At 36.5% G+C, this 15858-nt stretch overlaps 1 protein-coding gene across 4 annotated transcripts in view; it reads right to left on the bottom strand.

Moving 5' to 3' along the window:
• The window catches only part of ASAP1 (ArfGAP with SH3 domain, ankyrin repeat and PH domain 1), a 108545-nt gene that overhangs the window by 21255 nt on the left and 71432 nt on the right, over positions 1 to 15858 (bottom strand). For all 4 annotated transcript variants that reach the window (XM_054167379.1, XM_054167382.1, XM_054167383.1 and 1 more), the window contains 9 exons: positions 15388 to 15551; positions 13644 to 13777; positions 12515 to 12606; positions 11509 to 11695; positions 8450 to 8535; positions 6437 to 6552; positions 4386 to 4453; positions 1885 to 1992; positions 377 to 605 (listed from right to left, as the gene is read on the bottom strand). In XM_054167379.1, coding sequence (XP_054023354.1) covers positions 377 to 605; positions 1885 to 1992; positions 4386 to 4453; positions 6437 to 6552; positions 8450 to 8535; positions 11509 to 11695; positions 12515 to 12606; positions 13644 to 13777; positions 15388 to 15551 — 1184 coding nt within the window. The remainder of the gene's footprint in view (positions 1 to 376; positions 606 to 1884; positions 1993 to 4385; positions 4454 to 6436; positions 6553 to 8449; positions 8536 to 11508; positions 11696 to 12514; positions 12607 to 13643; positions 13778 to 15387; positions 15552 to 15858) is intronic.

Below are 15858 nucleotides of genomic sequence, written 5' to 3'. Positions count from 1 at the left end.
CTTGCATTTTTGTGACTGTAACTGCTTAAAAATGCTTCTCCAAATATCTCCAGAATTTCTACATAAAATGAACCAACTTTTATTCCACAGAACACTACTTTACTTTTTTTACTGTTACCTTATTTTTCAATCCATTCATGAACACTGTTATGAATTAACCTATTACAAAGTGCTGACACCCTTCCTTTGGTTTTGGGTTTCTTTTTTGTTGTTGTTGGTTTACTTTTTTAAGGTTTAAACATCTGTTGTACCATTTTACACATTATTGTAGTAAGAAAAACACACTACATCTTGAAACAGTGTATTGCACCTGGTTAAAGGAAGGACAGCTGTGGAAAAATGACTGCTTTCAATCATAGTCTGAAGACAGACTTACCTTTGCCGGCATTTCTAGGAGGAAGAGGAGGAGCATCTGCAGTTGGAGAGGTTGGTGAATCTGTGCTCGTAGAAGCAAAAATCTGATTGGTAAAAGCTCCATAGGAGAGTCTTTGCTTGTCTCTAGGAGTGCTAAATGCAGGATGGGTCAATTTGTCTTGGGGAGAAATGCTTGAAGAGTGACAAAAACTTTGGGGTCTTGGAGATCTCTCTTTTTTTATAGGGCTAGGCTGTGAACAGAAAAGCAAATATACAGCTGTCTAAATATTAAATGTAGTTAAAATGTTTGGTAAAGACTAACAGAAGATATTCTAGTGAACATGAGCAGAATTTCCTTATTGGATAAATTATCCCACATCCCTTTCCCAGAGATTCAACCTGAAAGAGCCTCTCCTCTGTAACTGAAATCAACCAATAAATTGATTTATAGCAGGCATACACTAATAATGCACTAAATGATATATTAATAAAAGCCTAGAAAAGTTTTTAGAAGAGTAATTTTTAGTGTCAAATACATATTTACTCAGACCAGACAGTTATCCTCAAAGATCAAATCTATTACTCCATTGACACCTATTAAAAATAATAATCACTTCTAACATTTCAGATTTGTTAACTGAACTAGCAGTGCATTCAGGGATACATCTCCTCTTTTAAACGTATATAATTGCTCTTTGAAGACATCATACACAGCAGTTTTTGACTGCTGTATATTAATAGGAGCATATGGAGCGCGATCTGTTTCACTGCAGCTCTACTTCAGGCAGCCTATTATCACCAGTACAGCATTAGTCATCCTCCTGAGGCTCCTCACACAGATAATCATTTTGTTCTCTGCTGTCCTTGAGGATATGTAAAGTATTTGGTTTTCTGAATTTTTCGGTCCCAAATGCCATGAAAAATGACAAGTTGACCATATTTCTGTCTATAGCAGCCATACAAAATGGGAGAGGTATATTCCCTATTTAGTACAGAAGCAGAGACCAGAATAATTAACAGACTTGCTAAAGTAGGACACTGAAGCTGAGTTTTCACATGTTCTAGGACTGCAATTATCCTATGCCCTCAAGTTTTGTCTTTCCATTACTACTTCTTTTTTAATCAGGAACAAAGTGCACAGCACACTTTTTGAAAAACAGAGCTATTGATTCAACTAGGGTTTTAATTAATTTATGTGTGCAGGGGGGAGTATGGAAGCTTTGGATTTCCTCCAGCTAAAAATTAGAATTCAGAAGGGGATAAAATGACAATAAAGTAATCCACATGTACTCATTTATATTACACCCAATATCTTGTGAAGCAAAATTTCTGAAACTCAAATCCATAATAACTAGGTTGATAAAATTATTATTCAAGAAACACTTGGGCAGTTTTTAATACAGGCCTCAAAACTAGCTTTTCCCAAAAAACTCTTTGTAAGAAAAAAAGAAACATATTGAAGGGAGTCCCTAATGTTCACTCATTTTGAACTGAACAGAAATTCTGACAGGTTCTGTGATTCATGCTTACCTTATCATCTAAATCATCATCACTTTCATCAATTTCTTCCTGCCGAAGATTCCATTCATACTCTACATGGACGTGTGGGTTTAACTTGCCTGCCTTGGCTTGAGAAAGCTGAAAGAAACAATTCTCATTAAAATATTTGCTGCTCCTTTGGTGTCACAGTTAGTTTTGTAACCACAAGCAATAAGATGAAACATTTGGAGATTTAAATCTTTTGCAGGCATTTAAAAGAAAAAAAAAAATCAGAGCAATCACACAAACATCCTTCGTTTATTTGAGGTACAGAAAAACACCTAAAGGACAAAGGGGAAGCTCTTCTCAAAATGGGTAGAAACTGCCATGTTTGACAGGCATTTGAAAAGATGACATGAAGAAAAGGTATACATACAAAATCAAAATGCATCTGGAGCCCTCTTTTCCAAAAGGGAAAGGCTAAATCTATTTGCAAATTTGGTACAAGCAAATACTGTACCTTCAAAATCACAATTCTTGTGTTGGAACCAAAATAACAGGTATTTATCCTTTATTTACATATTTCCCTCCCTCTCAGTGGATGAGGGCAAAGTGTGTTAAGCACAAAAGTCTTTTACTTTGCCAGCCTTAACAATGTATTCACATTGTCTAAAAATCTACTACTTCAATGATCAGAAAAAAACCTGCAGTTCATGGTTATTCTGAGGAGATAAAGCCTCCTGTTCAATGCTTAAATTTCCCATAGTTAGTTATTGTCTCACATCCTTTGAAATGTAGTCCACTTGGTACTAGTTAATTCAGGAAAGCCTTTAACCATCTTCCCAAAATAAAATTTGGAAGAAAGTATTTTGACTCTGTTATGCAAGTATCAATGAACCAACTTGAGCTGAAATTTAATTGAATTACACAGGCAAGACTCCAGCTGTTCAACAGAAACTAGCTTCGGATATCTACCATACTGCAAACGTCTAGATGCTAATTCTGTAATTTTTTTGTTGATCATGGTAAAAAAAAAGGTTCACTCATATTTCTTACTTAATCTTGATCTCATCTCATTGCCACTTTTGAGAAAAATGTAGAAGGAATTTTTTTTTTTTAATAGAAAATGGAATAAGATAAAAGGCATAAATGCTCTATGGTAGTTAACTGAAATGATCACAATAATTGAAACAACTGCTGCATAAGCTCACTCGTAACATCCACTTGGTTTTGCTTGTTCTACAACAGTCAGTTGGTGCACATTAATGGCAGGTGTTATTTTATTAACTATATACTGCAAAGAAAAAAGCAATCCCTACCAGTTTTGTTCTGTAAAGCTGATCTGTTTATCATCTGATGGGAAACTCAAAACACTGGCAACTACTTACACAGCAGCCATGGGAGTAATTGAGAAGTCAGTGAGAGTACCACCTTATCAACCCTAGCAAAGCATCAACTTGCATCCCCAGGAAAATAGAAAATCATTATTTCTGAAGGATGAGCTCTCTTGATTATGCAATAGTTAATTAATACATGACAAGAACTTTCAAAGGGAAAACTATTAAAATTATCATCTGCAGAGCAAAACTAGATGGCTTCCTTGGTTCATCAAAACAAGGAAAAAAAGCTCCAAGAAACAGAATAAAGCAGCAAGTGGCAAACATTCTGTAAACCCTTCTAGTTCTGCCTTGAATGTGAAATTGTCACACCACTTAGGAATTTTAATCCCTTGATAGTACTTAAAAATTCACTCGCCTACTAAATACATGCTAGTGAGAGGCACCTCAGAGGGCTATAATTATTTGTCTGATGCAGAATCCTTCCTGGCTAGCTTCTTCTGAAGAATAATGGGCAAAATCCTTTAACACCTTTATTTTCTGGATTCCATTAATTTTCTTGAGTGGCATCTGTTAGTGTCACTCATACATTCTCAAAACTTCAGCAAGTTTTTGCTGTTCAGTACAGGAACAAGCTCACAGAGAAGCTGGTGGTTTACACTTTTCAATGCTCTAGCTTCCAGACATTACACTTTTGCATCTTTCTCCTTTGAGAAGGTTTCATTTCAAGTTGCTTCAATTCTCCTTGTAGAAAGGTTTTAACCATCTCTGAGCTATCTATCCCATTAAATAAACTGGAAAAAACCAAAGCAGGGAAGGTCAAAGATCCAGACCTACAAGGTCTCGACAGATATGAGCACTTCAATGGTTGTTTTGGACTCCTGAGAAAAATATCTCCAAGAAGAACATTTGAAGTGATGAAACCCAAATGTCCTAGAATGATGTGTTCATTGGTATTCAAATACCTAACCCTCCAGCACTTAAGGTCTTCAAATACACTTTTAATAGATGTAACTTATTAAAAACATAAAAGTAATTTATTCTGTAACATATTAAGTTAGAAAAATCTTGATCTATAGTAAGATCTTCAAATCAGCATACAGCCAGATAGCAGTGATACCAAGTCTGAGATACAGTGGCAACAATATCTTAAGTAGATCACATCTGTAAAGAAGTAAGCATTCCCCCTTTGCCTTCCCTCACCCTGGTTCTTACCAGTTCCTCACACTGGACAGCTTTCATTCTTTTTGCTGTGTCCAGAGCCGTCTCTCCAGCTTGGTTTACTATAAATTAACAATAAAAAATGAGAGCAATTCTTTGAGATGTCTTAAGAATTAATTCATTAAGTTTGACTATTTTTTGCAGACTAATTTCTAAAAGTGGTCAAAACCCATCTATTTTCTTTTTAGCAGCTGCAGTTCTTTAAGATTCCTAAGTGCTCATACATTTCATGTATCGTCAGGTTCTTGCTGAACAGCAGCAGCTGCTGGGACAGTTCCCAAATCCCTCCTACCCATTCAAGCAGAGAACGTAAAGGAATGTAGTTATTTCAATCTTTACTCAAGTCCTTTGGCAGTGAAACTCTTACATAAATAAGAAGGAAAACAAGCACAATGGGTAACATAGCTTAAAAGAGAAAACTATTCTAATAGTAACAAAACAAGAAAAAGGAAAAAAGAAAGCTAATACTGATCTATGCACATTTCACTTTGATTAACATGGAGCAGTTTGAAGCCTGAATTTGAAGACAGAATTCCTATTCCAAGATTACATTTAAACAAGAACAATTTAAAACCTGCTAGCTGTTTTGTCATTATAAAGGCTGTAAAATGTTTTACATTTCAAAATAATGTCTGATCAGAAAGAAGGTGATACCAGAACAATCTGGAAGGTCCTCTGGCACAAGATCTAATGAGATCCTTTCTAGATAATCAGTAGCAAATCTCAGGAAACAGATAATTTCCCACAGTCAATGTTAGGTCAAATGTGTTCACAGAATCACAGAATTGTTAGGGTTGGAAGTGACCCCAAGGATCATCTAGTTCCAACCCCCCTGCCATGGGCAGGGACACCCCACACTAGATCATGTTGCTCAGAGCCACATCCAGCCTGGCCTTAAAAATCTCCAAGGATGAGGCTTCTACCTCCTCTTGCAGTATAGCTGCAAATGCCATGGAACAGAAACAGATTAAATCCAAATTGTAAAGCATGTCTGTGATTTGGAACTAAAACCAGTCAAACTAAGGTCTCATAAGCAAGTATCATCTATGTGTAACATTACATACAGAACGCCAATAATGAATTCTAAAAATACCAAGCAGTCATCTAGAAAGGTCTATGGATTTGAGAGAATTAAGATGTGCAGAAGAAGCAGGGCTACTTATAGAAAGATCATAGATGGTTCAGGGCTTTCAATATGAAAAGGAATGAAAATATAGTATTTCTTCACTGAAGTTAACACACAGTTTTAAGAGACTACATAAATTCCAAACTTTCAACACTGATAAACTTGATTTTTCAAGGCCTAGAGAAGATAGGTGGTTGCTATGTGAGAAGATTTCATTAAAACAAAGCAAAGACAAAAGAGAGAGACCCAAACCAGCAAGAATACTCTTCCAGCATCTACATAGGCCAGAGTTCAATGGAAGGACTAATACACACACTGCAGCTTGTTCAGATAACTTTCCTATTTTCTTCATTATGGACACATCAGCTATTAAGGGCACATAAAATTCTTTGATTCAAGATATTACAGCATATTCTAAGGATGTATCAAAAGGTCAAGGAAACCAATGACTTCTGCCACTTTTGTGGAGTTGTTTTTTGGTTCCCCCCCCGCCCCCCCACTGGGCAATGGAGGAAAATGATGGCAAAGAGGAAAGAGGGAGAAATAAAAGTCGGTACTCTTCAGTTTGCATCAACTGTGTAATATACAAGTGCCAGATGACTTTTACAACATAAACAGCAAACCAAAATACCAAGACATTTGCAATTCTTCAGAAATAAAACTCTAGAGAAAGACTAGTGTTTACCATTAGTTTTGGAAAGTTTTTGTCACTATTATCTTCTAAGAATTTAAATTCCCTTTCTTAACTGAATGTTTCCTTCAGGCTTGTTGGTGGTAGTCTTCATTTTTTCCCCTGTAAAGTTTTCAGTTTTATTTTTCCTTTTAAAAGTTTACTTAATATAGTGATACATAAGTAGCTAAAAGTATGAAAAGAAGTTTTAGGAAATCTTTATTTCCTGGTTTTAAATAATGAACTTACCAACATCAATAGTTGGCTTCCCCCTCAAAAGCAATTTCAAACACTCAGGCTTATTATATATACTGCAGTAGTGTAGAACCGTATTACCCAATGCTGTTTGCTTATCCAGGTTTCCACTAAACACAAAGAGAAAACACAATCAAGAAAAGTATAGTATGCTGTGCTATTCATTTTAGATCTAGCAACCCTGTAAATAATAAATGCATAGATGCTTCATTGGATGAATGTTAAGTAGGATAAAGAACTATTTTTAAATTCAACACTACTCTCAAAGACTGTTAAGAATAACTGCAAGCATACTAGAAATTCCAGAGGTGTGGTAGAAAAGAACTGAGCACCTACAGATGTTCTTTAAAAAAAAAAAAAGAAAAAAAGAAGTGAAACTCAAAAGATTTCAAACTTAATCCTTTGTAAGGTCACATCACTTGTTTTCTACCTGCCACTTTAACCTATTCTAACCACATCAAAATGATAATAAGTCCCATTCAAGGAACTATATAGAAGGTGACTGTATGAGGACGATAAGGATACACACTGAGTTAGGGAAAGACAAGCTGTGCAATGGGATTCACAGTGCTTTTAAAAACTTTACTTCATCAATTTCTATTCAGTTTTCAATTCCTAAACCAAAGTTGCTCAAAAAAAAAAAAAAGGTTACTGTTATATTGGGATCAATATGAAAATGAAAAGCTCAGAAGATGACAGCTTTTCTTCCATTTCGTATTACCCATGCTGAACTACATGCAGAACCCATATGGTTGTGAAGATGCTCTTACACCTGAGACAAAAATACAGCTAACAGGAACACAGAAAACACAGCTGTTTGCAGGGACTATGAGGTTTCATAACTAAATAAAATAATTTAAAACAATCACCCAAACCCCCAAATTATTTAATAATGCTCAGAGTAATAATTTGGGCTTCTAAAACATTTCTCAAATTATGATCTTGAGCAGCTTGCAAATCTTAGTAGTTTCTTTTTTGTTAATTCAGTAACACTCCTGCAATAGCCAGCACACCATCTAACATGAAGGGGTAAAGGTAGAAGAAAGATTAAGTGAATATTACACAGCTTGTCCACATAGCTCAAGAGGTGGTATCAGGAACACTGATTCCTTCTCTCTGACACTCCTTATGTACAAGTTAAACTATTAGAGAGGAGAAGGAAAATAGGTATTTACTGATTGCATTTATAGCAGGTATGATTTGCTATGCTGGGGGGAGGGGAGAAAAAAAAATTCCTGTAGCCTCCCCCTTGCCAGCCCAATTAAGTTGCAACAAGTTTTATGTCGCTCCACCCCTCCTCTCTCGTTGCTCTGCAAAAACCACCTTCTGACAGCAAGCAACTGCTGCTTCTTTCATTTAATATCATGCTACAGAAGTGGATTGGAATTGCTCTCATTTAATCATTACCTAGATTGTGAAATATGTAAAAAGTAATGTTGTACCACTACAGTCTTAGATTTCTCTCAGAAAACATTTTCATTAAGTTTTTTTACTTCTATGAACATCTCTTGACAACAAGGCATAGCTCAGCCAATAAACTAAACGTTGAAAATTACTAGTTAAGATTCTGGTCTCAATAGCCTTAATACAAATTTGTTAACTATTAGAATACCTTCTTCAATCTAGCTCCTATTCATGATTTTCTGAGAAAGATGCTTATTTTCTGGTCTTACAATTTCTGTACACATATCCCGTATTTGGAATGTTTACTTCTCATCCCGCCTTTACCTAAATATTCATTTGCATTGTTTCATGCTGTCATGTTCTAAATCAAGGCTCTCTTGTGCTCTAAACAGCTTTTCCTTTCATCCTATATTTATAATCTACACTTTACTCACTAGGAGGACAATGGTCAATTCAAATATGTTAAATTATGCTCTTTTGAAGTGCACCTAAAGGCAATGATTGTCAAAAGCAATGAGTGAACACTGTCCAAGGCACTGCTAGGATAGCTTTGAACATCTACATTTTTCTTGCACAATTTATTGAAAAATGAGCAATTCATACCAGTTTTGTACAAGGAAGTCAACCAGATGGAGAGAGGTTTGGTCAGCAGTCCGTACTGCTAAATGAAGTGCTGTTTCCCCTGGCTCCTAAACATATGTAAATAAAAGTTAGATTTTTGTGTCTGCAAAGCTTATAAAATACCACACCTACCAAGATACAAGTCACCTTTCACAAGGCTTTCAGTGGTAAAATATTAGGAAATTATGATGAAAACAGTTACTGACTTTCTGCTCTCTAAAAGGTATCATGTGCTTCAAAGGAAATGTCATTACACTTTGAAAACACAGCTTTCTTGAAACCAGTCTTCCTTTTGTCCCAGCTGGATGGACAACCCAGAGAAGCCTTTAACTATTTTGGCTACTAGTAAGTAAGAGGAATCCTGTTGAGGAACGCTGAGCAAGTTCACCGTATTTTTTGCTTTATGACACCTTGGTGAGCACCAAGCCACAACACTGTTTGCTACAAACCCAAGGGAAAAAAAAAATCCACCCCAAAAAAATAATAAAACTTTCATGATCTTACATACATTAATCTCTAATAGAATCACAGAATGGTTGAAGTTTGAACAGAGGTCATCTGATCTAACTTCCCTGCCCCAGCAGGGACATCTACAGCCAGTGGCTTGGGATCATACCCAGATGGCTTTTTGAGTATCTCCAAAGATGCCTGGTCAACCTGTGTCAGTGCTTGGTCACCCACACAATACAAATTTATAATTATTACTATTATTTTAAAAGTTAAAATACATTTTCCTGATATTTTTTGTTTTAGGCTGTGCCCATTGCCTCTGGTCATGTCACTGGGCACCACTGAAAAAGAGCCTGACTGTCTTCTTTGCATCCTTCCTTCAGGTATTTATATACACTGATTACAGCCCCCTGTGCTTTCTCTTCTCCAGGCTGAACAGTCACAGATCTCTCAGCCTTCCCTCGTAACACCAGATGCTCCAGATTCTTAAACTTATCTTTGTGGCCCTTTCTTACACTCGCTCCAGTATATCCATGTCTCTCTTTCACTGGGGGATACAGTACTCAAGCTGTGGCCACACTAGTGCTGAGTAAAGGGGATGGATCACGTCCCTCAAACTACTAGCAATGCTTTGTCTAGTGCAGCCTGGGATACCATTGTCCGCCTTTGTCACAAGGGCACACTGCTGGCTCACATTCAACCTGGTGCACCTCTGGATCCCCAGGTCTTTTTCTGCAAATCTGCTTTCCAGATGGGTAATTTCCAGCATATATTAACCAGGGGGCTGTTCCTTCCCAGATACAGGGTTTATCTTTGCTGAACTAAATCTTAGCTTACAAAACACATGTATTCATGTACTTAAATGAAAATATAAATGCTTTTTAATCCAGTTTAAAAGTTGCATAAGAAACTAAAATATTTCATTTACTCCTGCTGATCATAAAGGGTATTAAAAAAAAGTCCATTATAGTACATAGGTTTAGATGTCACAACTTTAGAAATAAAAAAGACTTTATTAAAATCAGAGAATTTACAGCGGCAAATGCTGTTATGAATATCCTAACTGCAGACTATTGTTGTAGTTTAACCCCAGCAAGCAGCTAAACGCCATGCAGCTGCTCACTCCCTCCCCCATGTTCCCAGAGGGATAGGAAGGAGGACTGATAAGAAAAAAAGTAACTCTCATGGGTTAACAGTTTTATAGCTAAACTAAAACAATAACAATAGTGAAATATGATAATAAGAATTGTGTGAAAAGGAATACAAGGAGAGAGAGAGTGAGAAACAGAAAATCTATGAACAGGAGAAGTGATTCACAACGCAATTGCTCACTATATACTGATGCCTGACCAGCGATCTGCTCCCCTACCCCTGGCCAACTCCCCCCAGTTCATATAAGCCTGATAGTCTATGGTATGGAATATCCTTTTGATTAGTTCACATCAGCTGTCCTGACCATGCTTTCTCCTAGCTTCTTGTGCTCCCTCACACTAGCATGCAAAACACAGGAAATTGAGAAGCCCTTAATTTCCTACCAACAATTATAAACACGAGCATATTATCAACATTCTTTTCATACTGAATCCAAACACTGCACTATTCTAACTGTTCTTGCTAATAAGAAGGAAAATTAGCTCTATCCCAGCTGAAACCAGGACAGGTGTTCACACCTTTCTAGACATCACTGACTGGAACAGTGGAGAAACATTAAGGAGTTTATGCTGTGGTAACTGCTATGGGTTACATATGAAAGTTTACCTTACAATAAATTTGTAATGTGTTTCCATGACAAGCACTCTGTGATATCTCAAGTGCCAAGACTTTATTGAACTTATTCCCTTCACTTGATACAAACAGGCATTGTCATTTACCAAATAAGCTGCTTTCACAGATCTTGTTGAAAACTTGCTCTGAGATCTCTCCAAGCTGGGCTTAAAACTGATGGGACAAAACATTGCTGTCCAAGAGGTTACACAGCATCAATTATTTATGAAGCCAGGTTCCATTGCTCTTCAGCAACATTTCTACATGGATACTTGAGGTCAGCATGGACTGACTTTTCTGAAAAGCCATTAGTGGCTTGAGAAGGAAGATTAAATTTATAAAATAACCCCCCCACAAATAAACCCAAAAGCCAACAAACAAAAAACCAACCTCAAACCCAAACTCTCTTCCTGGTTAAAAGAAATTGTACTTCTGTAAATGTTTCTTCATGCTGTGAAGGTATCAGAGCAACTCCTTCCTCATGCAGAGTAAACAGAGACTTTATATATAGTGAATAACATGCTTTCAGCCAGTATGATACTGTTTGTGTTGCTAGGGGACCCTGGCTTATGAAGTTAAGTCCTCTCTCTTTGGGCATCTTCCTGAAGGAAACGTACTGCAGAACAGGTACTTTTCAACATTCTATAGTTGCGCCTAAAACAGGTCGTGATAGTACTATTGCATTTCACACCTGATAAGAACAGAGAGTCTTCTTTCCCATTTTCATCTGTTATTTCTCTTGTTTAGCATCTAAGGTCCCTGGTCCTGGACATTTTACAAATACACATTATTTAAAATACTCTGCTTTGTTTACCTGATCAGCTTACCTGTCCAGGCTCTAACAGTGGCTCCATTAGCTCTACCCCCTCTGCATAGACTTGAATTAGTGCAAGTAAATCCCTGGATTTGACAGCCTCAAGTAATTCATTCAGTTTAGCTGCTGCAGATGCACAAGTCTTCCTAGAGAACTTATGATCTACATATTTAGCAGTGATAAATTCTTTGCGTGCAGTCCTGTGGGGTGCGAAAATAGATCTTGGTTTAGAAATTTGGAGAAAAATAGGTCAGTGGTTTAAATTTTAAATCACCTTGCCTAACTCAGAGGCTGAGAAGAGGGAAACTCTCAGATAAAGACTTATTTTATTTATTATTACAATGCATGTCTTCCTTGCAAACAAACCCAAAATAAGGTACATACTGAATTTTATCCTGCCTTCTTGTTATGTACAAAACCTGCTCTGACTCAGAGGACTAAAACAAAGGAAAAAACAAAGCCTACAATGTGGTTTCTCATGGAAACATAGCTACGTGTTAGAAGCAGGACAAGCATGAAAAATCATGCTAAAAACAAGTTCAAACAAAAAATACTAAGTCAGCTACAAAGCAGCATAGTAGGCTAAAAGGTCTTCCCTGGCAAAACCACATCTGTTATGCTTTACCAGGGAAAGGAACAAAAAGCTCATCGCCATCTCCAGACAGTACCCGAAGGTGATGTCACTTAGTCCAACTGTGTTTTTCACTTGAAGGTATACAAAACTCAAACCCACTGAAGGTTCAAAATAATGAAACCCAAACTCAGGAACAAAAAATTAAATAAAATAGAAAACTACACAAAATTAAGTCTAAGTTTTCTAAGTTAAAAACCCAAGTTTTCTACACTGAGAAGTCAAGATAGCCAGAATGTGACTGCACAACATGAAGTTCCACAACTGGAGTAAAATACTCCAGTCCGCTGCCATCCTAACCCTCCTCTAGCTTGGTTATTATTTAAGGACTTTAACATCACATATATATTCCACAATAAACTTAAAGAATTTAGAGATTAAAACTTACATATCACTTGATGGACTGGGTTTAGGTGAAGGACTAGGTAAATTCCCTTCCATAATATCATTAAAACTAGTATTTCCTACATTCTTGGCCAGCTGCAATAAGAAGAAATAAATAAGTACGTACGTTTCTTGGAGGGGGGGGGGGGGGTCTAACAGTAACCTAAAAACTGTACTGTAAATGCTCATTTTCCACACTACTAATTAAAGCTGGAACATAAAAACTAGCAAAATGAAATCATGATTGTTGCATTTAAATACTAAGCCACTAAAATAGATTTTGAAGTGTGAATATTATCGTCCCAGAATTTTTACACTAGGCTTCACAGTCACGGCTAATTATTTGTATTTCAATTTGCCTAAACTATAAAAGCAACCTGAGAAACTAGCAGCATGAACATTGAAACAGCACTAGTACACTACCCAGTAACAGGAAATAACTAGTTACTTCTGGGGAAAGAAGCTCAGACCTTACTAAGACACAATTTAAATGCATAGTAACTTTGTAAACACATCAAGATTGTGAAAAGAGTACTAGTGATAACGTTAAACCTATAAACAAACTCAGAATTGCCTTCTATCTTCCCTCAATTTTACCCACACAAAAATCCCTCTAACAAGCACCCTCTCACAGGCCAAATAGCTGGGGAGACAAACCTGCTGTCACTGGTGGGTTGGGTTGTTGGGGTTTGGTTTCTTTTGGTTTTAGTAGTCACAAATTGCTTTCATAACTAACATTTTTCTGTCAAAATTGGCAATGGTCATTCTCATGTGTCACATTAACTTTCTTTTTTTTATTAATCATAAGAGATTTTTAGACTGTCCTGATCTAGGGTCAAGACCAGTTCATTACAGGCAAAATCGTTATGGCACTAATCACAGTGGGTATCAATATACATTCTGCTAACCATTATGAAATGAACATAAGAAGCGAGAAGCAGTCAAAAGCACCAATAACAACATAGAAGTAAAACCCCTCCTGTAAGATACATACAAAAACATGAAGACGACATTCTGCAAACCCATACCTTGAAATAAATCAACTGCAAATGATACACCTGAATGTTTCCTGTTTACAGGTGGACATGTGACTAAAGAAAAAATAAAAATAAATCTAAATTAAAGAAATTTACCAAGAGTTCAGACGTTCCTAATTTGTCTAATTCCAAAGACTGGATTCGAGAAATATGGACACCCATTTCTCTGTGTATTCCAGAACACTCGATGCAGGTTAAAATGCCCAAATTAGTTGATAGCCATGTTGGATCTGTAAAAATCAAAGCCAGACATATTTAATTGACATAAAAAAAAAAAAACAAAACCAAACCAAAACCAAAAGGTTTTCAGTGGTGGGAAGAAATCCCAGTGTATTCTGAAATTATTCTTCATAAAGTGTTTCAACAAATGGAAATAAGCTAAGCGTATTCCACACTTTTCTCCAGACTGCAGTACATAATAAACCACAAACAGCTGCCCGATGGAAGTATGGTTTTTAGATTTAGGGACAATCCCACAGCACTGAACTGAGAATTATAAATCCATACTGAATGACTGTATTTGAATGCAGTTAGGATGTGTTTCTGTAGAAAGCAAGGCTTTTGTTTCCTGTTTTTAAAAGGAACAGATCTCCTAAATGCTACTGTTGGCCACCTCCGAAGTTTTAAAATTTGCTTCTTAAACTTCAAAGAGTCTTTCTCCATAAAACCAAAACACCAACCTTAGCATTTTCCAGTATGTAAAACAGTAATATGTTGTAGAAAATGTAAGGAATGCTGGCCAGCACAACAACAAAAACCAAAAAGATTAAAAGAAAAAAAATTTGCTATTATGGAGGAGATCTGCATGTCATATTCAAATAGATGCTATGCTATGAATGCTACATAAGAATCAGGACCAGTTTTCAAGGAAAATCAAAAGCTCCAGAGATATGTTGTATACATATAGGTCTCAAAATTAATCTTTTCCTGGATCTTCAATAGGAACTGATAAGGCATTAAGTTGAGAGTTTTAAAGCAGCAAGCTGGGATGCAGGAGTAAAGCTTAAAAATGTCACTATAAATTAAAAGATGAATGAGAACTGCAATCTGAAGTTTCTCTAGCTTTATAGGATGATACAATTGAATGAACCAGCTCTAGGATTTGACATAATTTTATTTCACTTTGTATTTCTACAAAGGTATTTATTTGGATCATTTCTTCGTCAGTAAGTATCTTCAAGACACATACTCAGTTCCAAATGAGTATTACCTTCTTGAAGTGTCTCTTTAGATGTGAAAGCTGTTAACAGCTGCCAACTACCACATAGATTCAGTAGTTCTATGACAAGTTGACTCTTCTCAAGCACTAAATGCCATACAACTGACCTGTAACTCTGTATTCTGAGGATACAATCTCTTAGGAGTCCAACTCTGGATCTCATTCTTTGTACAAGACTACTTATTCCACCTTTGAATACTTTTGATACTGCAATTGCAGTACTCTTATGCCAAGATAAAACCTCAGAGTAAGATCCTGGCCAGGTCAACTTTTCCACAATCATTGTCTAGGCATTACTCACTTCTACTTAGTAGCATGCACAGGATCAGTGATGCCAAGCAACTTCCATTCAAGTGCAACAAGCATCTAGAGACAGTGCAACAAGAACAGTTCAAACTCTAGAGGGGCTTGAACTGCTGGAAGTAAGCACAGACAACACACAAAAATATTTTAGTGAATTAAACGGAACTAATGTATGAAAGTCATATTTGTTCTTTTAAAAACAGGTTGAACACCGATCAACACATCACTTAGAGAATTAGTTTGCACTCTACGAACACTTCTTTAAAGAAATTACTTCACTCCCAACAAGAAGTTGATGACATTAACAAATTGAGATACCTGGTGAGCCACAATCACAACAGACTTCATTTCCGGGTAATCTCTGTATGTCATCAATAATGGCTTTTGTCAGATCCTCTAAACTGCTTTCCCCTGTGCTCTGCTCTCCACGGAATGCCATATTTAATGCTTCTTCTTTGCTGTTAGTCAATACTGATATCCATCTAGCACAAGATAAAGACCTTAATGAAGATCTGCATTTGTAAATACAAGTTAAACTGTAGAAAGCTTGCCAGGAACAAAATATTAGTGGGGATATAGGGAAGGACTGTATTGTGGGAGAGACTAAGTGGGAGTAAGTGAGAGATGGAAAAGAAAGATTTGAGAGAAAGTAAGCAAGAATGAGAAAAAGAAAAAAAAATTAAAATCTTAATTCTAAAGTCTCTTTGGTGAACAATTTAAAGCCAGTGCAGTACAGTTCTCAGGTTCCTCACAAAAGTAGAAGCTGTGGAAAAGAAAGAGTGCAATTAA

The sequence above is a fragment of the Dryobates pubescens genome, chromosome 14 (genome assembly GCF_014839835.1).
Source record: "Dryobates pubescens isolate bDryPub1 chromosome 14, bDryPub1.pri, whole genome shotgun sequence".
Classification (NCBI taxonomy): Eukaryota; Metazoa; Chordata; class Aves; order Piciformes; family Picidae; genus Dryobates; species Dryobates pubescens.
The sequence above is the reverse complement of the archived record's forward strand: the minus strand, read 5'-3'. Positions and strand labels throughout refer to the sequence as shown.